This window comes from Lipophrys pholis, assembly GCF_963383615.2.
Source record: "Lipophrys pholis genome assembly, chromosome: 4".
Classification (NCBI taxonomy): Eukaryota; Metazoa; Chordata; class Actinopteri; order Blenniiformes; family Blenniidae; genus Lipophrys; species Lipophrys pholis.
In genome coordinates this window covers 32,646,657-32,670,511 of record NC_137637.1, presented here as the reverse complement: position 1 = coordinate 32,670,511, position 23,855 = coordinate 32,646,657, and the positions used below count along the sequence as shown (strand labels likewise).

The 23,855-nt window shown below is 41.8% G+C and overlaps 3 protein-coding genes across 8 annotated transcripts in view; all 3 read left to right on the top strand.

The window, feature by feature from the left end:
* matn4 (matrilin 4) overlaps positions 1-9,567 on the top strand; it is a 32,684-nt gene extending 23,117 nt beyond the window's left edge. For 4 of the 6 annotated variants that reach the window (XM_080461900.1, XM_080461903.1, XM_080461901.1 and 1 more), the window contains 8 exons: positions 1,416-1,538; positions 2,227-2,349; positions 2,434-2,531; positions 2,650-2,781; positions 3,270-3,453; positions 3,693-3,845; positions 5,982-6,086; positions 7,497-9,567. In XM_080461900.1, the coding sequence (XP_080318026.1) occupies positions 1,416-1,538; positions 2,227-2,349; positions 2,434-2,531; positions 2,650-2,781; positions 3,270-3,453; positions 3,693-3,845; positions 5,982-6,086; positions 7,497-7,555 (977 nt within the window). In that variant the 3' untranslated portion in view covers positions 7,556-9,567. Of the gene's footprint in view, positions 1-513; positions 637-1,415; positions 1,539-2,226; positions 2,350-2,433; positions 2,532-2,649; positions 2,782-3,269; positions 3,454-3,692; positions 3,846-5,981; positions 6,087-7,496 lie in introns of all 6 variants that reach the window. The other 2 variants (XM_080461898.1, XM_080461899.1) reach the window with 1 other exon arrangement.
* A 5,205-nt stretch (positions 9,568-14,772) lies between these two features.
* On the top strand, positions 14,773-16,491 carry LOC308108341 (odorant receptor 131-2-like; the record flags this gene model as incomplete). Its single annotated transcript, XM_080461174.1, has 2 exons — positions 14,773-14,922; positions 15,721-16,491. The coding sequence occupies 2 exons, from the start codon at positions 14,773-14,775 to the stop codon at positions 16,489-16,491; spliced, it is 921 nt and encodes a 306-aa protein (XP_080317300.1).
* A 4,082-nt stretch (positions 16,492-20,573) lies between these two features.
* LOC308108340 (odorant receptor 131-2-like) lies at positions 20,574-22,014 on the top strand (the record flags this gene model as incomplete). The annotated part of the gene is made up of 3 exons (XM_080461173.1): positions 20,574-20,729; positions 21,051-21,787; positions 21,876-22,014. 3 exons carry the CDS (start codon positions 20,574-20,576, stop codon positions 22,012-22,014), a joined length of 1,032 nt encoding a protein of 343 aa, XP_080317299.1.
* Between the last annotated feature and the right edge of the window lie 1,841 nt (positions 22,015-23,855).

Below are 23,855 nucleotides of genomic sequence, written 5' to 3'. Positions count from 1 at the left end.
AAGCTTTTTTTTTCTTATAAATGATCATTTGCAATTTGAGAAAAAAAATGTCTTCCCATAGTCACAACATAATTTAACTTATCCATTTATTCATTTCTGCGGGTCAATTAGCATTTGATTGGTCAAAGCTCGTTCAAACCGTGGCCGTGTTTAAATGACTTCTAGTTACAACATATGTGCTTCTTCGGGTTTTAATGGCTTAAGAACAAAACGGTGGTTATTATTTAAGGTCAAAGTTTAAAGTGCAAAAATTAAAACGGCTGAAAAAGAGATTGACATACTGACGTTAGAACGCTTCAAGATTGGCTTGGTCGTCGCCTCACTGCACTTCTGCATGAAACTAATGACACATAATGTTTGACATGAATCTTCACTGTGGAGTAACTCTGCATGCGTGTGTGTGTGTGTGTGTGTGTGTGTGTGTGTGTGTGTGTGTGTGTGTGTGTGTGTGTGTGTGTGTGTGTGTGTGTGTGTGTGTGTGTGTGTGTGTGTGTGTGTGTGTGTGTCACACAGCCATTGACCTGTGTGCCGAGGGAAAGCATGACTGTGATCAAATCTGTATCAGTGCGCCGGGCGTGTTCACCTGCGACTGCAACGAAGGATACACACTCAATGAAGACAAGAAGACCTGCACACGTTAGTCAGGCCCTCACACACACACACACACACACACACACACACACACACACACACACACACACACACACACACACACACACACACACACACACACACACTTACACTGATGTCAATCATGCGGTGGAATCAGAGCAACCTGCTCCTAATTCCTGTATAAATATTCGAAACAGTCAGAATAAATCAAAATGTCCTCTTTTAGTTATTTGCAGCAAATTTGTGTTTTTTCCCTTTAAGAGGGTCAAACTCCCGGCCTCGAGGGTCCTGCATGTCTTAGACTTCAGCATATCTGAATTTAATGACGACGCCGTCATCGAGCTTTTGAAAAAAGATCAATCAGGAGCTTCTCATTGCAAATCGGTTTGATTGCGACTGAGAGAACTGAAGCATGCGGGATGCCGGCCCTCCAGAACCGCAGGTTTGACACCCTGCTTGGAGCCACGCAGCTCAAATTCACTCATTCACATGTCAATTCATTGGTCGCAGCTCATTGGGTTCCAGTCATGTGACTCTAAAGGGTCACGTCCGAGTCTCAACTTCAACACAGGAGTGATTCAATTCATACGATTAAGATGAATTTGTCCATTTGTCCAATGTTAGAGTGAAACCTTCTTTTCCCTCGACCCCCCCCCCCCCCCCCCCGGCTTCACCTGCGCTTGTCGGCACGTAGAATCACGTCCGCTCACTAAAACAAACCATCCTGAGCAATAGCACACACTGTTCCTCTGCGACATGTGACGTACACGAACACTGACTGTGTGTGTGTTTTTGCGGTTCAGCCATTGACCTGTGTGCAGAAGGGAAACACGACTGTGAGCAGATCTGCCTCAGCGCTCCGGGCGTCTTCAGCTGCGACTGCAAAAAGGGATTCAAACTCAACAAAGACAAGAGGACCTGCACAAGTCAGTCAAGTCCACATGAAACTTCTGCGACTTTTCACCTTCTATATTATACTTCTACAAACTAAATCCTGATGAGCTCAATAATATTTCAAAAACAAATGTTGCATATTAAAAAAAAATCGTAACAAAGTTTCATGGCTGAATATTCTATATTTTATAAGACAGTTTTTTTTTTTTTAATTTCTCCTTAAATGGAGCCAAATTTCTCTGCTGTCTCTGCTGCCCCCTACCGAGCAGATGTGGCAGTGTTTATTTCAGGCTAAACGCCCATTCACACGACGTTTTCAAGTGTTTTGGTGTCTGTTTGCTGCTTTGAGTCACTGAAAATGCAACTTTACGAAAGCGGCTCCAGAGGTGGAAGTTTTCCAGAAGTTCAGAAGTGTAAACGGGCCCTGGAGATAAAGGAAGACACTGGGTGTTGTCTTCATATCTTTCTGCATTGGGGGGATTCCATCAGTCACTCCACAGTCTCTGCTGCTCATCCTACAAATGCACGCTCCTTAAAAATGTTTGCAGGTTTTCCCAATAATATCAGTTTTCTTGCCAAGAAGCAAAATTTACAAGAAAGAAAGAAATTGAAATATAAATCTAAAATCTGTAACTGGGGGGTTGTAGTTTCTTTCCTCCTTGAAGCAGAGGGGAGCAGGTTGGATGGTTTTGTGTATTTATGAGTGGTTTTGTGTTGCAGACATGGACATGTGTAACACCGTGGCGCACGGCTGCGAGCACCAGTGCGTGAACACTCCGGGGTCGTACTACTGCGTGTGTCCGGAGGGGCAGCTCCTGCAGGAGGACGGGAAGAGCTGCGGCAGTACGTCCAACGCAAGCAGACAAGCAGGGGGAAATGAGTTTGAGGGTATTTTTCTCACCTCGATTCTCTCTCTCCTTTGTTCAGCCTGTAAGTCGGCCAACATTGACCTGGTGCTCCTGATCGACGGCTCCAAGAGCGTCCGCCCTCAGAACTTTGAGCTGGTGAAGAAGTTTGTGAACCAGGTGAGGCCTTGTGTTGGATCCACGTCTTTAATGTTTGAACTAATTAACTATTTATTCAGCGACAATGCAAAAGTTAAGCGCGCGCAGAGAGTGGTAAGCATGTTGCTGCTGTGTTCAGGTGGTGGATTCCCTGGATGTGTCTGCTCACGGTACCAGAGTGGGTCTGGTTCAGTACTCCAGCCGGGTCAGGACCGAGTTCTCCCTCAACACGTACCACACCGCCGAGGAGATCAAAGCTGCGGTCATGAAGGTAACGCGAAAGCCGGGCCGAGAAAGTTCTATTAACGTCTGCGTGTATTTATTTATTTATTGGTATGTATGTATTTTACCAACTTTTCACAAAAACTAGTCATACCAATTGCATGAAATCTTCAGGGACGATTTGTCATCATCAAAGGACCAATAGATTAGATTTTGGGACGCTAACGGCAGCAGCACCACATTGAGGAGATCAAACAAAATCAGCACCTGTTGCCATGGAGACGCTCCCTCCTCAGTGTTTCTCACAGTGATGTAGCTGCCTAGTTAGCATTGATATGAGCTAACCGCTATCGTGCTAGCAATGCTAACTCCACAAACAAACGTGGCGTCGGCAAAGGTCTGCGCTCTACCGAGTGTAGCTCTAGTTTACACAAGTTTTAATCAGAAGTACCTACATAGGACCTATAAGTATTTTCTCTTTAATCTGTGTTCCTAATGACTCTTTCACTATTTAATCGTTCCGCTGCTCCCGTCCAGGTGGACTACATGGAGAAAGGTACGATGACCGGTCTGGCCCTGAAGCACATGCTGGAAAACAGCTTCGCGGAGGCCGAAGGCGCTCGTCCCGCCGGCCGTAACATCCCTCGAGTGGGGCTGGTGTTCACCGACGGACGCTCCCAGGACGACATCACCGAATACGCTAAGAAGGCCAAAGAGGCCGGTGAGTCCGATCTGCGTCCGTCTGACAGGAGGTGTTTCCAGGATTCTGATTGGCTGTCATGGCTTCATGCTTCTTGTTACACTGCCCCCTACAGGTTTGGCTGCTCATAGTAGCTCTGGACCAGGTGGATATGCGGGTCCATGTCAAAAAATATATTTTTGTAAACATAGGCGGGGAAATAATCAGGTTTTGTTTTGTAAAAACTCGGGTACGTGTAAACGTGGCCTCTGTTCCTGCAGGCATCACCATGTACGCCGTGGGCGTGGGTAAAGCCGTGGAAGAGGAGCTGAGGGTGATCGCCTCCGATCCCGTGGAGAAACATTTCTACTACACCACCGACTTCAGCGCCATCAGCACCATCGCCGAGAACCTCAAGCTCAACATCTGCCCGGGTACGACGCTGCAGAGACCTCACACACCCTGGAGGACGGTTTCACAGCCACAGATTTAGTTTTTTAAGTTTTATTTTTCAAATCCAGTTAATTTTATTTACATTATAGTTCATTTGTCTTTATGTTTTCAAGAGTGGTTTGAGTGTTAGTTTATTCTTTGTAAATTCAGATAAAATAAAGTCAGATTTGTTTGAAAAAGTATCACATGATAAAAAGAAAAAAATCCACAAATGAAAAAAAAACCCTGTCAAAAAAGGTTTTAAGAACAAAACGGTGCCGAGACACGATGCAAAAATGTCAAATTCACTCAGTGTAATTCAATTAGGTAATATAAGTTTAATTTAGAGTCTTACAATGTGTATCTATTTACAGTCCATCCAGAAGTTATTCCTTTTTCCCTTTGTTACAGCCTGAATTCAAAAGAGAATGAATTCCTTATTTTCTTCTTCACGCATGAGGGAAACTTTTTTTTTTATTTTAATGTTTACAAATTAAAATCACATGTACAAGCGTTCACAACCTTTGTCATGAAGCGCCAGGCTAAATTGATCTCAGGTTCTTCCTGTTTCCACTGATCATCCTGAGAAGTTTCTCCAGTGAACCCGAACCCTTCACTGGAGTCCAGCTGTGATCAATTCAGTTGATTGGAGATGATCTGGACACACACACACACACACACACACACACACACACACACACACACACACACACACACACACACACACACACACCGTCTATAAAAGATCCCAGAAAATAAATAAATTTAATCCGTTTTGGAAAGAAGCCAAAACATAACAAAAAATGGAAAAAGTGAAGCGCTGTGAATACTTTCTGGATGGACTGTAACCTCATAAAAATGTTTAATTGCAGACATGCCCCATAGTATAGATTTTTCTTAGTGTCTGTGACACTAAACAGTGTCTTTGGATTTCACCTTCACTTGTTAAATGACCTAAATCCAGCAGTGAAAGACACCTGCGACAGTTTCAGTTACATTTTTACTGCTCATGTCCTGTTATTTGGCTCCATCTGGTGGCCGTAATACAGCACTGCAGGGGGATTTCCTCCCACGGGTCCACAAACATGCATGTGGGGTTAATTATTTACCCTAAACTGCCTCCAGGTGTGAATGGGAGCGCGTGTATGGATGGACCAATAAAATAAGCTTTTGGCTTGACTGCAAAGCCAATCTTAATTGCTAATAAAGACATGCTGAATAGGCCCTAGAGGAGTGTAAACTGACATGGGTATAGAAAGTCGGATCAAAATAATATTTCTCCAAACAAACATGATTTCTCATTGTTCAGTTATCTTTGCACGTACGTACAGACTCCCAAAGGATGGATTATATATTGTTGTAACATTTTCTTAGAGTTTGACTCCGTCCTAATGTTGAGAATACAGAAAACTATTTGCTGCTGTAGTGACAAACCTCTTTTGAAAAATGTTTGAGCATCTAGTCTATATAAACCACACAACAAACTCTTCTCTCTCTTTTTTTTTATTGAATTATAAATTGTTGTTGGACATGAGAATAACTTTTGCTAAAACACAGGATTCCGTTTGCTTCACGGAAGTTACTTCCAATGATTACCGACCAAACAATCGACCACTGGGTGGTGAAATGAATGAATGAATGAATGAATGAATAGTTTATTTCTGTTAGTTTTTTTGTGCATTCAGTTCAACATAACAAAAGTAATACAAGAGAAATTATAATTGTTTTCTCTTAATTTAAAAAATCTGAATAGCTGTGGGAGGACTTTTATTCTTCACTCGAAATAGTATTTCTAATGTTTTTAAATATACAATATCTATGAATTTTAAAGTACAAGAGTCTATGAATAGTTTGTGTCTTTGAAAATGGAAACAAAAAAAAATTATATTTCTATTTGGATGACTGAGAATAGTTCATAAAAATATTTGTTTTCATTTGGTCTCAGAACATAAAACAAGTTTAGATACACAAAAACACCACTAGGTGGAGCTAAGACGAGGATAAGAGCCTATTTTATTCAATCTTTGCAGCAACTGAACCGTGACAGTTTTGTGTGTGTGTGTGTGTGTGTGTGTGTGTGTGTGTGTGTGTGTGTGTGTGTGTGTGTGTGTGTGTGTGTGTGTGTGTTCTGTCCTCAGAGGAGAGTCTGGGGGAGATCGAGGTGAAGGACCCGTGTGCCTGTGAGAGTCTGGTGGAGTTCCAGCGGGCCACCATGAGCAGCCTGGAGCTGATCACACAGAAGCATATCCTTCAGGAATCTCCTCTGACCACCAGGGGGCTCAGTTGGTTCGGGTGGCCGCCTTCCAGGCCCCGCCCACACCACAAGGCCGTTTCATGTAACCGCGTCGTTTTTCGCCGATCACCCGAGCGGCGCGGCGTTTCAGGAGCCGGAAAACGGGGTTGGTTGGTTTTTTAGAACAAGTTCCAGAGTGGAGAAATCTGAAAACGCCGCCTCGGCATTGACGTGTGGACGGGCAAGACGCTGAAAAATTTGCAAAAAAAAAACGAAAATGTCCTCTTTTAGTTATTTGCAGCAAATTTGTGTTTTTTCCCTTTAAGAGGGTCAAACTCCCGGCCTCGAGGGTCCTGATGATGTCATCGCCCCGTCTCGCTCAACCTCCGCGACGTCACAACAACATTGGCGGATTTCTTCTCCATTGTTTCTGTATTTCTATGGTGGAGCTACAGTGTCATCTATAGGCCTGGCATATGTACTACATCACTTAGAGTAACATGAATGGTGCAGTATCAGGGGAAACTTTTGAAGAAGGCTTTGGCTCGTGTGGACAGGGCCTTAGTCGGAAAGTTGCAGGTTCAATTCCCCCCCGTCCACATGTCGAAGTGTCCTTGGGCAAGATTCTGAACCCCAAACTGATTCCATTGGATGTCAGTTGGTGGGAAAAAAGGAATTTCCCGGGGGAATAAAGTTAAAGTTTAGTTTAGTTTAGTTTAGTTTTGGAAGCACATTTTAATTTCTTACAACCAGATCCTGAGTGGAGCAAAACGACAAAAAAAGGCCGGAGCTTCCATGTTTAGTGTTCTCTGCGTGCATACTCCGGTGGTGGGATTACATGAAAACAGCACCCACTAGTGGCCCAACATGAAAACAACATCGTTTTCAGAATTTCTGCTGTTTGCGAGGAAACGGACATTGTTTTTTTGGGGTTTTTTTTAATGTTGCTGTTAAACGCAAAACTTTTCTGAAACGGAAACTTAAAAACGATGCGTTTTCACTTGAAATGTGTAAAAGAGACCTTGATAAAAAGCGACGTCAGCGTAATTGACACTGCGTTTGTGATTACTATTGTGCACAGCGGCTGTCTCTCTGTCTTTGAGTCATAATTCAGCCGAAAGATTTATTAATTTCTTTCTTTAGATAAAGAAACTAAAGTGTTAATTTGATAAGAAAAGATAACAAAAGTGTATTTTTGTATCACAAAACTAGAATATTACACAAGAACATAGAAACCAGATTACGTTCAGACGTTATTATGTTATATTGTGGATCTACATGTTATTCCTTTTTCTATGTTACAGATTTAATTCTCAACATAATGTAGATAAAACTTCTGTCAGTCATCGACTCTCTGAAAGACTCACTTTCCAATCAACATTAAGAAAAAGTCTGTTTGATTCTTTAACCCTTCGTCCACTGGCCGGGATGACGGTCCGTCTGGAGCAGCTGGAGAACCAGCTGCTGTCCAGGAAGTGATGTGGAGAGGAGACCCGGACGAGGAAGAGGAGCAGGACGAGGAAGAGGAGGGCACATCCAGGCAGAAATCCCACAAATCAATGGAGGAAAAAAAAAAAAAAAAAAAAAAAAACTTTTTTTCAGCTTTTTTCAGCCTTCAAGTCTCTTTTGAGTGTGAGTCTGTATTTACCAGCCTGACACACGGAAAACGTTTCTCAGCTTTTACATTTGTTTTTATATAGAAAGACAGTTACCACTTCTACATCCAGAGCAGCTGTGAAGAACTCATGAATCAGCTCGTGTCTTGAGAAAGATCCAGAAAAGACACATTCAAGAAAATGTCCAAACTGGAGACGATTTTTACTTAAAATCACGTCGAACTCACAGACACTAAACTCATCAGGTTTCAAGGCCACTTTGAAACCAGTTTGACACCAATTTGAAACCAGTTTGAAACCAGTATGAGACCAGTTTGAAGCCAGTTTGAGACCAGTTTGAAGCCTGTTTGAAGCCAGTTTGAAAACCAGTTTGAGACCTGTTGGAGACCAGTTTGAAGCCAGTTTTAAAACCAGTTTGAGACCAGTTTAAGACCAGTTGGAAACCAGTTTGAGACTAGTTTGAGAACCAGTTTGAAACCAGTTTGAGACCAGTTTGAAGCCAGTTTGAGACCAGTTTGAAACCTGTTTGAAGCCAGTTTGAAAACCAGTTTGAGACCTGTTGGAGACCAGTTTGAAGCCAGTTTTAAAACCAGTTTGAGACCAGTTTAAGACCAGTTGGAAACCAGTTTGAGACTAGTTTGAGAACCAGTTTGAAACCAGTTTGAGACCAGTTTGAAGCCAGTTTGAGACCAGTTTGAAGCCTGTTTGAAGCCAGTTTGAAAACCAGTTTGAGACCTGTTGGAGACCAGTTTGAAGCCAGTTTTAAAACCAGTTTGAGACCAGTTTAAGACCAGTTGGAAACCAGTTTGAGACTAGTTTGAGAACCAGTTGGAAACCAGTTTGAGACCAGTTTGAAAACCAGTTTGAAACTAGTTTGAGACCAGTTTGAGACCTGTTGGAGACCAGTTTGAAAACCAGTTTGAAGCCAGTTTGAGACCAGTTTGAGACCAGTTGGATACCAGTTGGAAACCAGTTTGAAAACCAGTTTGAAAACAGTTTGAAGCCAGTTTGAAACCAGTTTGAAAACCAGTTTGAGAACCAGTGACGACAATGTGAGAATATTTTGTTGTAAAGTTTTTGAATTCATCCTTCAAACCACTGCAGATTCTCACAGTCAGGTGACACATTGAAATCAGAGCTGAAGACGTCTCAGATGTGTTTTGTACGGACACACACACACACACACACACACACACACACACACACACACACACACACACACACACACACACACACACACACACACACTCTCCATGCCCTATTTATACTTGACCTGTTTTGTACGGTTTGTTAAATATGTTGTATTTATAGCAGATTGATTCTTTTTCTTTTTTTTTTTTACTGACAGTAGAGGAACATATAAAAGTGTTTATGGGACGGGACTCAGAACAACGAAGTTTGTTTTTTTCTTATCACCACTCCCCGTTTGAAATCCTGGCTCGTTGGCTGGAGATGCTGGAATTTAATCTGAGGCCCGAAGAAACTGTTCTACAATACAAGAATCAAGTTTAAAAAGCTTAAAGCTTCACTAAAGCTGAGAGGGGTCACTGCATCATCAGGTCACACCTGTAGGGGGCGGTGTCGACTCGTAAAGGGGGAGGAAAATCATAAAAATGGAGCATCTTCCCTCATTATTCAGCTTCACAGATTAAGTTGTGATCAGATTGAAGCGGTTTTGCAGTTTGTTGGATGTGAGCAGCTCAGCTGGGACCGTGTAGGAAGAAACAAGAACAAGGACCCGGCTCGGATGAACTCCTGTATAACTGAACGCCTGTATGTTTTGTATATTTTATATAGCTTTACATGACCTTTTTGTATTTTTCTAATGAATCTCTGTAATACAGCACAGACGGCAATAAAGAAGTGAACTTTTCATTTCTATTTGTTTTATTTTCTCCACAAAACATGTTATTTATTTATTTAAAAACTACAATGTTAATAGATCAAAGAACAATACAGAACAGTTTTAATTTAAATTATTATACTATGGATTTAAAAAGTATTATCTATACACTATATTCACAAGATACAAGAATAATAACCTTTCATTAGCAAAATCCAATGATTTCATTTAGGATTTGTTTTATGTAGATATTCTATTATTCATTGATTATTGATTTCTTAAGTTGGACTAAAATGACTGAAATGAAAATTAGGGATGATTAAAAAATAAAAAAAAACTAATTGTGTCACTTTGATTATATTTCGATGTTTGTCATGTGATGGACAAAAAAAAAAAGGTTTTGTTTTTTAATAAACTTCATGTTTCTCTTTCAAAAAAAAAAAAAACAGTTTGAAGACATGATGACTGAGGGAGTGAATAACTTTTCTTGTGTCGGGCAGCGATGGAGGGAATTAAAACGCTGTGAGGCTGCACGTTGGGAGCAGCAGGTGATCCGCACTCAGAAGTTAGTTGTTTTTTTTCTAAAAGCTGAGCGAGGGAGCTCCTCGGAGGAGCAGCTGTAATCCCCGGCGAGCTGCGACTCTGTTGAAAGAGCAACTCTGTGGGGAGACTGAGAGCTTCATTACTGACGCTGACCTTCAACTGCAGCTCTCGGATGACTGATGTTTGTTCCAGAACCTTCGGCTTTCTCTTCGCAAACAACAACAAAGTTGTAATCAAACTTCCTCTGGACTTGTTGTTGTTGAAAGTTGAACTTTACTGAATAATTACAAACACAAACACTGAGAATCATTAAAGCAGCAGCAGGAACTTTGATTCCAAAGTTTTACAACTCGAATGTTCAGACTCAACGAACTGATGTAACTTCAGCTAACATGCAGATGATAGAGCATCTTCCTCCTTTAACATCCAGATGATAGAGCATCTTCCTCCTTTAACATGCAGATGATAGAGCATCTTCATCCACTAACATCCAGATGATAGAGCATCTTCCTCCTTTAACATACAGATTATAGAGGATCTTCCTTCACTAACATCCAGATTATAGAGCATCTTCCTCCTCTAACACCCAGATAATAGAGCATCGTCCTCCTTTAACATACAGATGATAGAGCATCTTCCTCCTTTAACATACAGATTATAGAGGATCTTCCTTCACTAACATCCAGATTATAGAGCATCTCCCTCCTCTAACACCCAGATAATAGAGCATCGTCCTCCTTTAACATCCAGATTATAGAGCATCTTCATCCACTAACATCCAGATTATAGAGTATCTTCCTTCACTAACATCCAGATTATAGAGCATCTTCCCCTCTAACATCCAGATTATAGAGCATAGTCCCTATAACATCCAGAGTATAGAGCATCTTCCTCCTCTAACATCCAGATTATAGAGCATTGTCCCTATAACATCCAGATCATAGAGCATCTTCCTCCCACTAACATCCATTTTATAGAGCATCGTTCTTATAACATCCAGATTATAGAGCAGTTTTCTCCTCTAACATCCAGGTTATAGAGCATCTTCCCCCTCTAACATCAGCATATAGGGCATCTTCCTCCTCTAACATCAGATTATAGAGCACCTTCCCCCCACTAACACCCAGATTATAGAGCATCTTCCTCCTCTAACATCACCATATAGAGCATCTTCCTCCTCTAACATCAGCATATAGAGCATCCCCCCTCTAACATCAGATTATAGAGCATCTTCCTCCCACTAACACCCAGATTATAGAGCATCTTCCTCCTCTAACATCAGCATATAGAGCATCTTCCTCCTCTAACATCAGATTATAGAGCCTCTTCCTCCCACTAATTGATGTAACTTCAGTCGTTCAAATTGATGAAAATATAATCTAGAAACATTATATATTTTTTGAACCATAAGATTATGAGCCAGTCACAAAGAAACAGTATTTTCTTTAAATAAAATATGTTTAGATTTTCACACGCCAGATCCAGAATCGGAAACAGAAACAGAATTTCCAACATGAGTTAAAATTAAGGATTAAATCTATTTGTTGTGTTGCAGCATTGCCGCACAGAGATTTGGGGCCGATAGATACTCCGGTCCTGGACCATGAGAGGACCTCAGGCCGGACTTTGGACAAACCAGTGTCTCATCATTAACATCCAAACAATCTGAGCTACTTTCTTTAAACCACAAAGCCTGAAGAACAAGAAGAAGAAAAGTTTTGATCTTCCGAATCAAACCACAGTTTCCTCTCTAAGCTCATTAAGCAGCCAGCAGGTGAGGCAGCGGCGCTCGGCGGGAGATTTTCCTCCTGGAGGATTTCCTTTGTGTTTTCTTCTGAATGTCAGCCGCTCTCCCAAAACGTCCTGTCCCCGTAAACGATGATCTGAAATATCACAGCTCAGATTATCTTAATGTTAATGATGAGACACTCTCTCCAAAGACTCTTCTAATAAATCCCTTTGATGCGGGCGTGTGCACACTGCACGCTGGGTATTGCGTAACCCCCCCCCCCTCCACCTCCCTGCGTGTGACCTTTAGCTTCAGGGCCTAATGAGGCCTGATTACGCTCGCCGTTCCACTGGAATACACGGAGGACTGCTCCAAATGTCAGCGCGTCCCGAAAGTCAAGGCTGCATAAAGAAGCACCGAGTCCAAGTTCAACTCTTTGAGACGTGAAATTAGAAACACGGCGAAATCAGAGGAAAAGTTTTAGTCCCAAAACATTGAAAAAACACGAAAAAACACCCAACTAAAGCTGTTGTTTGTTAGAGATAAAGTTACAGAATTAAACTGAATATATATATATAATTGTGAAGATATAAGAAAATGTATGTAGTTCACTATGACGCAATGCAGCAGGATATAATATAATATGAAAAGAATAAGGCCTTGACATGTAGTGGATTCTGGTGTTATGAAGTTCTGAGTGGGTGCTCGGAGTCACTGAAAAACTTTTTGAAAACGCTCCGACTCCGTGTAAACAAGGGGAAAAACGCAAATTTCCCAGAATGCTGCTGCTGGGCAGGTTTTTTTTTTTTTTTTGATGATAGTTGCTAGTCACCGTCAGAACAGCGACTACCTATTTTATGAGGGGTATGCAGAAACAACGCTTTACTCTTTTTATCTTTACATTTACAAATTGTATTTATTCCCGTGTTTTTATTTATTTAGACATATAATAATGTCATAACATGTAACACCCAGTCAGCAGAAATCGTGATGGTCCTCTAGGTCCAGGTCACAGTTTTAGACACAAATTGGTGTTTTGGATGTCCAGCTCAAAAGAATCAGGGGGTCCAAATTATATTTGCGCGGTTCTAGTTGCTTAAATATATATATATATATTTGTTATTACGATACAGTCATAAACTAAAATCAAGTAATTATCTTAAAAAAAATGAGTGGCGGGCGCCTTCTCAGGGCCTCTGTTATTGATCATATCATTTACAAGCGGACAAACCAGCTGTTAAATACAGAAGAAATGCAGAGTTGGAAAACATTTTCTTCCATGGATTTGGCGCCCCCTGGAGCACGGCAGTGGAAGCTAAAACGCATAAAACGTCACTAAGAGTCACCACAAACGATGATTCCTGAAAACAGTGGAGATTTGGAAAAACTCAGTGGCTCCGGTTGCACCTAAAGTGGGAAGGAGGAGATTTACGTCACAATTCGTGACTTGGTGTTTTTTTCCCAGAATTCTGATTGGCTATCATGGCTTCATGCTTCTCGTTACACTGCCCCCTACAGGTTTGGCTGTGCATAGTCGCTCTGAACCAGGTGTATATGCGTGTCAATGAAGATTTATTTTTGTAAACGTAGAGGGGCAAATATGCATTTTCGTACTTTTTTGTACTTTAGACTTCACTTCTGTGCCAGATTATTGCAGTTATTATGGGCAAAAACTTCTAGTTCATGTTTTTGTTTTTTATTTTAAGCATATTGTTTATTATTTTACACGTACTCTGGGTTTTTACATAAAAAAGGATATTTCCCCCTCTACATTTACAAAAAAGTCTTCATTGACACTGGCCCACACATACACCTGCTTCAGAGCTGCCATGAGCAGCCAAACCTGTAGGGGGCAATGTAACAAGTGGCCATGATAGCCAATCAGAATCCTGGAAAAAAACTATTTTTGAATTTTTGAATTTATTACATTTGAAATTACCTTATTGAAGTAAAAAAAAAAAAAAAAAAAAGTCCTTTGAGATTATAATAACAGCAGCCAATAATGTAACAATACACACTTGACTTTATTATATTATTTGCTTCATTGCACTTAAAATGAGTCAAATTACAATGTTATTGTCGGTTATTACAATAAATATGAAGTGAGAAACATTTAGTGGAGAATGCAGGATTGAAAAAATGAAAACGCCCCCGAAAGTTGACCTCAAGTTGTTGGTATAAAACCTGAGGGTTTGTTCAGTGGCGCTCTTAGTGTGCGCGTGCACTAACTTAGGTAAGGACTTCCTTTAACCACCATTTACAACCTTTGATTACCTTTTACCACTTTGTATCTGCTCAGACCGTACTCACATTTCATCACAAAGAGAAAAGAAGACTTGCTGAATTAATGTGGATTTATTATCAATGATATTTATATATTTATTTCTCTTAATTTCTAATGAGATTTTCCTGCTGCTGAACGATGAAAGTGTGTTTGAGACACTGAAATGACATTTTCTCTAGGTTTTTTTTTATGAATTATCTTATTTTAATTCAGTTCCATTGGAAAGTCTTTTTTTCTGCATTACATGTCACTTCTTATGGTAACTGAAGCAGGATGTGCTGTCTTTGCCTGTATTTCTCTCTTGTCACCACATAGTGAGCTTGAAGGAGAATAACATGTTAAAGCTCAGACAAACGGTTCCCCTTGTCAGGCTTGTGTCTACAAAAATTTTTTTTTAAGCTTTTATAGCCTTTTGACTTGCTGTAAGCTATTATAGTATTCTTAGCCTTTTTTTTTTGTTGTTGTTGATATTATGATTCAGGTGCTCATACAACAAATTACCAAAATATGTTCTTACATTACGACACACCAAAGAAAAAAAAAAGTAGCTGATTTTTCTGATTTGTGTCCAGGAAATTGTAGAACTCATTATTTTTGTCATTAGAACTCAGTGTTTTTGTGCTCGACGACACGAAGAAATGTTTTCTTTCCTCTGCTTTTGCTGGTTTCAGTTTTTAGGAGATGAACGTGTCTTCTGCCAATGTGACGGTGGCTTTACAGTACCGGGACTCTTTGGCTAAAGCTGTGGTCAAAAATGTGATTGTTGTGTTTCTCGGCATTACCCTCAACTGCGTCAACGTGAGCCTTCTTCACAGCTTCTGCAAACACCAGGTGGGGAATCCCTCCCTGTGTTTGTTCAGGTAGAAACAAGTCAGGCTGAAAGTTTGACCCGAAGCCGAAAACATGTGACAGTTAATCTTCAACAAGATGCAGCAAGACAACTGTACATGCGTCTGTATGAGAGTCCAGCAATGTGGAATTTACGAAAAATGACTCCTGAACAACTTAAGAGTATTTGGGCCACTGAAGAAAAAAAATTCGGAGGTTTAAAAAAACAAAAAAACAAGAAACAAACTCATGCACTTAAAAAAAAAGAAGTAAAAACTCAAAGTCAGTTTTTTCACTGAGAAAAATAAAAGATGAAAATCAATGATTTTTTTAGGGCCACTGAGGGGGAAAATATCAGAAGTAAAAAAGAAAATAATAATAAATAAATCCTCATTCACTTCGAGAAAAAAGTCAAAAATCAATGTAAAGATTTTCTTCATTTTTTATGCAAACTGGAGACGTCTGTCTCCTCTGGTCCTTCACATTAAATCGCATGATTATAATAATAATAATAATAATAATAATAATAATAATAATAATAATAATAATAATAATAATAATAATACATTTAATTTGAAAACGCCTTTCAGGTTTCCATTTTTTTCTTCTTCAGTGGCCCTAATACTCTTACATGTGAGAGCTACAATATCACTCACAGCATTGAAAAAACAACTAGTCACTTGTAGTACCCTGTGTGGGCCCATACAGTAGCTGTATTGTATAAATTAAAATACTTTAAGTATAATTAGCCACGTACTACGATAGTATTTAATTGAATTTCTTCTCTCTCTTGCTCTCAAGGTTCTCCACACTAATCCTCGCTACATTCTTTTTATTCACCTGGTGATCAACGACATGATCCAGGTGACGTTGACCGTCACACTCTTCCTCATCAGCTACACCATCTACAAGCTCAACGTGTCGGTGTGTTGCGTCTTCGTCCTCTTCGCCATCTTCACCATGGAGAACACGCCTCTGAACCTGGCCTGCATGGCGGTGGAGTGCTACGTCGCCGTGTGCTTCCCGCTACGCCACGGTCAGATCTGCACCGTCAGGAGGACGCTGCTGCTCATCTCTTTAATCTGGACCACCAGCACGATCTCCATTCTGCCCGATCTCTTCGTCACTTTGGCCATGCAGCCGGCGGATTTCTTCCGCAGTCGAGTGTTTTGTCTCAGAGAAACCGTCTTCCCTCATCCCGTCCTCACGACGAAGAGGGACAGCTCATATTTAGTGTACCTCGTCATCGTTTGGATCACAATATTTTACACTTACTTTAAGATCCTTTTCACGGCAAAAACGGCGAGCAAAAATGCGAAGAAAGCCAGAAACACGATCATCCTTCACGGCTTCCAGCTGCTGCTCTCTATGCTGTCGTATGTGACTCCAAAGTTCAGAGGGTTACTGCTGCAATGGTTCCCCCAAAACCCTGCAGACTCCCAGTTCGCCATCTATATTTTGGTACAAATCCTGCCAAGATCCATTAGTCCAATGATCTACGGCATACGAGACAAAAACTTTAGGAAATACTTAAAAGGAACTCTCTTATGTCCATCAAGTAATCATTCGTAAGCTATTAGTTGATCTTTCAGTTTGTGCTTTTATGTGAACTGTGCAGAGAAGTTCCTGAAGACAGTTGTTGATGTCACAGATAGTTATCGGTCCATTGGCGACCCGAGAAAGCTCTCAATGCAAAAGCAGCAATGCATCAAGCGTGGATAAAAAAGCAGAATTCGAAAATAAAATCAATGACATGAACACAAAAACCCTAACAAGCACAACATACATGGGGGGAATAAAATGCAGGCAAAAAGCCACAAAAATCTGGAGGAAAAAAAAAAGCAACAGAAATTCTGCAAAAATCATAAAGACGCAAAACGCTGCACCATAAATACAAGAAGCCAAAGCATGAAGACAAATACCAAACCAAACAGAAACTACAACAGAGATGTAAAAAGTCACAATAACGCAAAAGTATCTGAAGAAGCTGAACATTGTGGAGTCCAGGATAGTTTGATCAGTATGTTGGGAACTAAAAGGAACTTTCTGAGACACTGAATACGTCTCAAAGTTGTAAAAACAACGATTAAATGTGTTCATTTTTCTCTGTAGTTAATTAAAATAATTTGACCTGATTTCAAGGTGAACGTCTGTTTTAATGTTCTAACTGTGGTTAAGTTTGATTAAAGAAACATTAACTTCACATTCATTTACATGACACTGATGAGAAACATGAACTACGGACAAGGTCACAAAGAGCCAAAACAAACGTTAAATTCTCAAACACAGAATCAAAGAAGAAACTCAGAGGATCAAAACTAAAAGCAGAAAGGCAATAAAGAAAGATAGAAACAGACAGACGGAGACACAATGAGACCTTGTTTACACTTTCACATTTTTGTTTGAGAAAGGTTTCATGTTTACACTGTAAATCTTTAAAAACGATGTTCGTTTACATGTAAACGGCAGAAACGATGTAGTTTTGATGTTTTTCCTGCCCACCTTGGGAGCCGTTCTCAAAAAGTTGCTTTCTTAAGCCCTGTTTCCACTGCACAGAATGTTCCAGTACGGTATGGTACGGTACGGTATGGTTTTTTCGTGTGTCCCCGCTGCAAAAGTTGTGGATAAGTGCAAAAGTTGTGGACCGTACCAAAGGGTTAAGATTTTCTGTCACCCTTCCGTTGGGGTACCCGGCACTGCAGAACGGATCCGATAAGGAGGAGTAAAACGCAGCCATGTGATTGGTCAGTGACTTACGTCACTCTCCACACGCCAACAATATTTAAATATCTCACTGGCTGTATGAATCCTCTGTTGTTGTTTGCATACTCAGCTTTACACTGGTTTTGTTGGTTTTTTTTTGGAGCTGCAGCCACGGTCTCCGTCTGCGTGTCACGTCTGCTCTTTCGGAACCAAAGTGGAATATGTAAACAGAGGTTTCAAACGGCCTGGGTTGGGTCGGGCCCCGCCCCTGTCTGACACTTCAGTTGCGACCTCACATATCTGCGCCTACATTCTAACCGTACTCTTTGCAGTGGAAACACACAGCCGCTTTGGGTCTGGGTACGTTTTTCTGTACTGTAGCGTGCCGTTCCGACCTGTCACATTTTGTGCAGTGGAAACCCAAAACACCAAGAACGTTTCCCATTTTCACTTGAAAACGTTGTGTAAACGGCACCTGAAGGCTTAAATACACACAGTGGGAGCAGGGCTGATGAGACACAGCTGACAACAATCAGAGGTAATCAGAGCAGGAGCACAGATCAGGACTGGACATCAAGGGTGCTTTGAATCGTCCCTCCTTTCTCCTTTCCTATCCACCTTTCCCTAACCCTGTGGATGACGTCACAGGGTCAAAGGGAAAGTGTTAGGAGATTTCCTAAAGAAGTTAGAGAAAGGCCATCACATTGTTGTGACAGTCGGACCACACTTTCACTAGCTGACGTAATGATAATACGACGGCGGCGAAGATAAGTGACTTCTGCCATGGTGAAAAGAATGTCTGAAAATTTATGAAAAAAGAGCATTTGTATCCCTTCCCCCTGAGCCTCTATCCGCTGATGTAATCTCAAATATCACAAGGTTTGAATGTAAATCAAAGGTAAAGAGGAACTAAAGGGAAACGGCTGCCAGGTGAATAAAGAACCAATCAGAGTGAGAACAGGCTGCACTAAAACTGGACTTTACTGTGTTGGTTCTACAACATCCAGAACATTCCTAGTTGGGATCTGGGTTCTAGATGATTTCAAGTTGTTCGAGGCAGATTATTGCTTTGGTAACTTACATGATCTGCTCCTTTTTCAGTCATCCTGAGTTTCCCTGAACGCTCCGATGAGCGGGTCCCTTTAAATGTTGTCGCCGCAAGGAATTGTGGGGGAACATGAGCTGGTCTCCTTTGGTAAAGGAAGCATCAGTGGTTCCTAAGCTAAAGGAGGTTCTAAAGGAAGCATCAGTGTTTCCTAGGCTAAAGGAGGTTCTAAAGGAAGTGTCAGTGTTTCCTAGGCTAAAGGAGGTTCTAAAGGAAGCATCAGTGTTTCCTAGGCTAAAGGAGGTTCTAAAGGAAGCATCAGTGTTTCCTAGGCTAAAGGAAGTTCTAAAGGAAGCGTCAGTGTTTCCTCGGCTAAAGGAGGTTCTAAAGGAAGCGTCAGTGTTTCCTAGGCTAAAGGAGGTTCTAAAGGAAGCATCAGTGGTTCCTAGGCTAAAGGAGGTTCTAAAGGAAGCATCAGTGTTTCCTAGGCTAAAGGAGGTTCTAAAGGAGGCATCAGTGGTTCCTAGGCTAAAGGAAGTTCTGAAAGAAGCATCAGTGTTTCCTAGGCTAAAGGAGGTTCTAAAGGAAGTGTCAGTGTTTCCTAGGCTAAAGGAGGTTCTAAAGGAAGCATCAGTGTTTCCTAGGCTAAAGGAGGTTCTAAAGGAAGCATCAGTGGTTCTTAGGATAAAGGAGGTTCTAAAGGAAGCATCAGTGGTTCCTAGGCTAAAGGAAGTTCTGAAGGAAGTGTCAGTGTATCCTAGGCTAAAGGAAGTTCTAAAGGAAGCTTCAGTGTTTCCTCGGCTAAAGGAGGTTCTAAAGGAAGTGTCAGTGTTTCCTAGGCTAAAGGAAGTTCTAAAGGAAGCTTCAGTGTTTCCTCGGCTAAAGGAGGTTCTAAAGGAAGCGTCAGTGTTTCCTAGGCTAAAGGAGGTTCTAAAGGAAGCATCAGTGGTTCCTAGGCTAAAGGAGGTTCTAAAGGAAGCATCAGTGGTTCCTAGGCTAAAGGAGGTTCTAAAGGAAGCATTGAGACTCCTTTCTTTAGCTTAGTGAGAATTCCATTGCTTCCTATCATGGCCGCTACTTAAACACTTCCGGGGATGAAAGAAAAGTGGATAGGAAAGGAGACAGGAGGGACTATTAGGACGCACCCCAAGACACATCAGGAAATAGAAAACAGGAAGAACCAAGTCTGGAGGTTGTGGAAGTACAGTGTTCTTGCAGCTGTTTCTGACACCCTTCCTAACATTATAACCTTATTCCTGTTAAGATTGTTAAAGCCTGAATCCAGTCCAAATCCATCTTGAACCATCTTGAGCTAAAAGCCCAGGTCGGAGTCGAGTTTGAGATCTTTTGGCAGGATGAGTTCAGAGTTAGTGGCTCATCATGTGTTGTATAACTGAAAAGGCCTCCAGATGCAGAGCTGAGCAAAGCTATGGAGTTTATCCAATGTTCACACACTGACGTTATACTTAAAGTCAGAGGTGAAAATGTGTGTGTGTGTGTGTGTGTGTGTGTGTGTGTGTGTGTGTGTGTGTGTGTGTGTGTGTGTGTGTGTGTGTGTGTGTGTGTGTGTGTGTGTGTGTGTGTGTGTGTGTGTGTGTGTGTGTGTGTGTGTGTGTGTGTGTGTGTGTGTGTGTGTGTGTGTGTGTGTGCGTGCGTGTGTGTGTGTGTGCAGAAGCTTAGACCATACCCACTGACTTTGCAGTATAAAATCTCTTTGTTTGCAATCACACACTCATAAAATAGCAGCTTGGCCTCCTCCCCTCTATCACAGGTCAGACTGCTCGGCTTCATATATTTAACTACATGACTGCAGAAGGTTTTATATGTGTATCTGTCATGTGTTTCATGTGTTTGACATTCCATGTGAAGTCTGTGTTTGTGTTTGAAGGATAACCAGGATGCAGTCATGAACGTGACGGCCGCTGACAGGAACCTGACGGCGCCGCCGGACTCAGGGAGTTCTCTGGACAAGACTGTGAGCAGGTGCATCATCGTGCTGCTTCTCGGTATCACCATCAACTACATCAATGCCGCCATGGTGCATGTCTTCAGCAAACATGAGGTATGTACATACTTATTTTATTTTTTGCACAAGAACTCTGGTTTTACTTTAACTGATCCTAATATGATCTCTGCTTCATAAATATGTGAAATATAAAGCAGACATGGATGGAAATAACAGAAGAAAAACACAAATATGTTCTGTAAATTATCTATCTATCTACACACACACACACACACACACACACACACACACACACACACACACACACACACACAAAACTGTGTATTTTACAGTATATCAACATGGATTACCCGTTTCTAGTCACACTATGGAAAAATCTGTGAAAGTGAAAATGTGTGTCATCTTGATTTATTTCAGATCTTTAAGACAAACCCTCGCTACATCCTTTTCATCCACCTTGTGCTCAACGACATGATACTACTGACAACCAGCGTTATTCTCACAGTCCAGGCCTACATCATCAACCGCCAGTACGTGTTTGTCTGTGCGATCATCGTCGTGCCGGCTGTGCTCACCGCACACAACACGCCTCTCAATGTCATGTTCATGGCGGCCGAGTGCTACGTCTCCGTCTGCATGCCCCTCCGCTACAACCAAATATGTACGGTCAGGAGGACGTATGAGGTGATCGGCACAATGTGGACGATAAACTGTCTGTCCTTACTGCCGGACGTGGTCCTCATGTTGGCCACCGAGTCGCAGCAGTTCCTCGTCAGCCAGGTTGCCTGCCTTCGGGACAACGTGTTCAGGAGCAGCTACAGCAGAAACAAGAGGGACGCCTCTCACATCCTGTTCCTGGTGGTGGTTTGGTTCACTCTCTGCTATACGTACTTCAGGATTTTGTTTGTGGCCAAAGCTGCAGATGCGAAGGCTAACAAGGCCAGAAACACCATCCTGATTCACGGGTTCCAGGTGCTGCTTTGTATGATTGTTTACGTACAACCCATGATCACTCAGCTCATGTTGTTCCTCTTCCCTCAACAGAAAGGGTCGGTATATTTCGGCATTTTTATCATAAGTCAAATCTTCCCTCGCTTTGCAAACCCTGTCGTCTACGGGCTGAAGGATGCAACTTTCAGGAAGTACTTCAAACGGTATCTCAGCTGTACAGTAACAAGACAAATTCATCCCCGGACAGTATTCAAGCTGTAACACAGGTCTGACTTTGATGGTTCTACTCAGGTCTACTCAGGTCTGCAACCTGCAGCTCTGTAGCATCGAAGAATTGACTCTAATGGGCAATAGCTCCAGCAGACGGAACCAACTCGCTATAGAAGACGTTAAACAACCTGCTGGCCGTCTCGATGGGCCAACCGACTAAAGTATTACGCACACTCTGCACGAAGGGTTTTTCCTTTCCAGCTTAAAATAGCACATTGATGTGAATCACACATTAGTGGGGGATTCTGCTGACTGTTCTCAGCTGCAGCAACATTGTCAATAAGAAGCAGTCAGCTCTCCTCTCAGACAAGATCAGCGAGTTAGTTTGTTATAGTGACGCAATAGAAACGATAATATGGACGAATGTTTTCTTTTAAAAAGAAAAAAGTCTTTTGTTAACATGAAATGTTAAAGATGTTTAATAAACACCTTAAGCATCTATATTCCCTTCTTTCTTGAGTTTGTTTCACATCTATTAGTTTGTGTTTTAATTACTCAGGTCTCATTGACTTGTTTTGGTTGGATTGTGAAAGATTCAGTGTGTCCTCCATATTCAGGCCCTCAGTTACAGCAGCAGCATGAGAAGCTGCAAAGTGCCTCCACAAGGCTTTGAGTATTAATGAATGGAATATATGTTAATGTAATGTGTGTTTGTGTATGTGTGTGCAGGGGCGACTGGTCATTAGGGGCAGGTGGGGCTGAGCCCCTGCTGATGTCTTCAGAAAGGACTGAATGAAAAGTATGCTTTTAATTCTTGAAGATTATCTACAATATTTTCATGTCTGTGAATGAAACTTCCTCTTATAGAGCACATAATTACTGTGTGAGGACAGAACTCCCTGGTTATTGGTCTCCTCGTGCTGTTTCAAGTTGTTTTCTCCTGATCCACACTGATGGTGCATTAGTGTAGCTCGCCCTTCTCTCACCATGCAGTGTGTATTGCATTAGTGTAGCTCGCCCCTCTCTCACCATGCAGTGTGTATTGCATTAGTGTAGCTCGCCCCTCTCTCACCATGCAGTGTGTATTGCATTAGTGTAGCTCGCCCCTCTATCACCATGCAGTGTGTATTGCATTAGTGTAACTCGCCCCTCTCTCACCATGCAGTGTGTATTGCATTAGTGTAGCTCGCCCCTCTATCACCATGCAGTGTGTATTGCATTAGTGTAGCTCGCCCTTCTCTCACCATGCAGTGTGTATTGCATTAGTGTAGCTCGCCCCTCTCTCACCATGCAGTGTGTATTGCATTAGTGTAGCTCGCCCCTCTCTCACCATGCAGTGTGTATTGCATTAGTGTAGCTCGCCCCTCTATCACCATGCAGTGTGTATTGCATTAGTGTAACTCGCCCCTCTCTCACCATGCAGTGTGTATTGCATTAGTGTAGCTCGCCCTCTATCACCATGCAGTGTGTATTGCATTAGTGTAGCTCGCCCCTCTCTCACCATGCAGTGTGTATTGCATTAGTGTAGGTCGCCCCTCTCTCACCATGCAGTGTGTATTGCATTAGTGTAGCTCGCCCCTCTATCACCATGCAGTGTGTATTGCATTAGTGTAACTCGCCCCTCTCTCACCATGCAGTGTGTATTGCTTTAGTATAGCTCACCCTTCTCTCACCATGCAGTGTGTATTGCTTTAGTGTAGCTCGCCCTTCTCTCACCATGCAGTGTGTATTGCAGGTAGTTAACTGTAAGTGTTCATGCTCAGGCTGTGGCTCCATTCATTCAGTTCACGTGATTTTGATTCCTCGTGGGGCTTGGAGCCCGAAGCCCCACTAACAACGTCATTTAGAAGCTCAGAGCTGATTGGCTGGCGCTGATTGAGGCGGAGCTTCACAGAACCGGAGCGAGTCGTCAGAAATACCAGCTTGTTAGCAGCTAAAGTTAACCAACAGTTAAGAATCTAAATTAATTAGGTCGATTATTTACGAGTACCAGTTTGAAATGCTTACTTTAGCAGAGAAAATAAAGTAAGTAGTTGTAAACTGTGTGACCCGGTGAGGAAC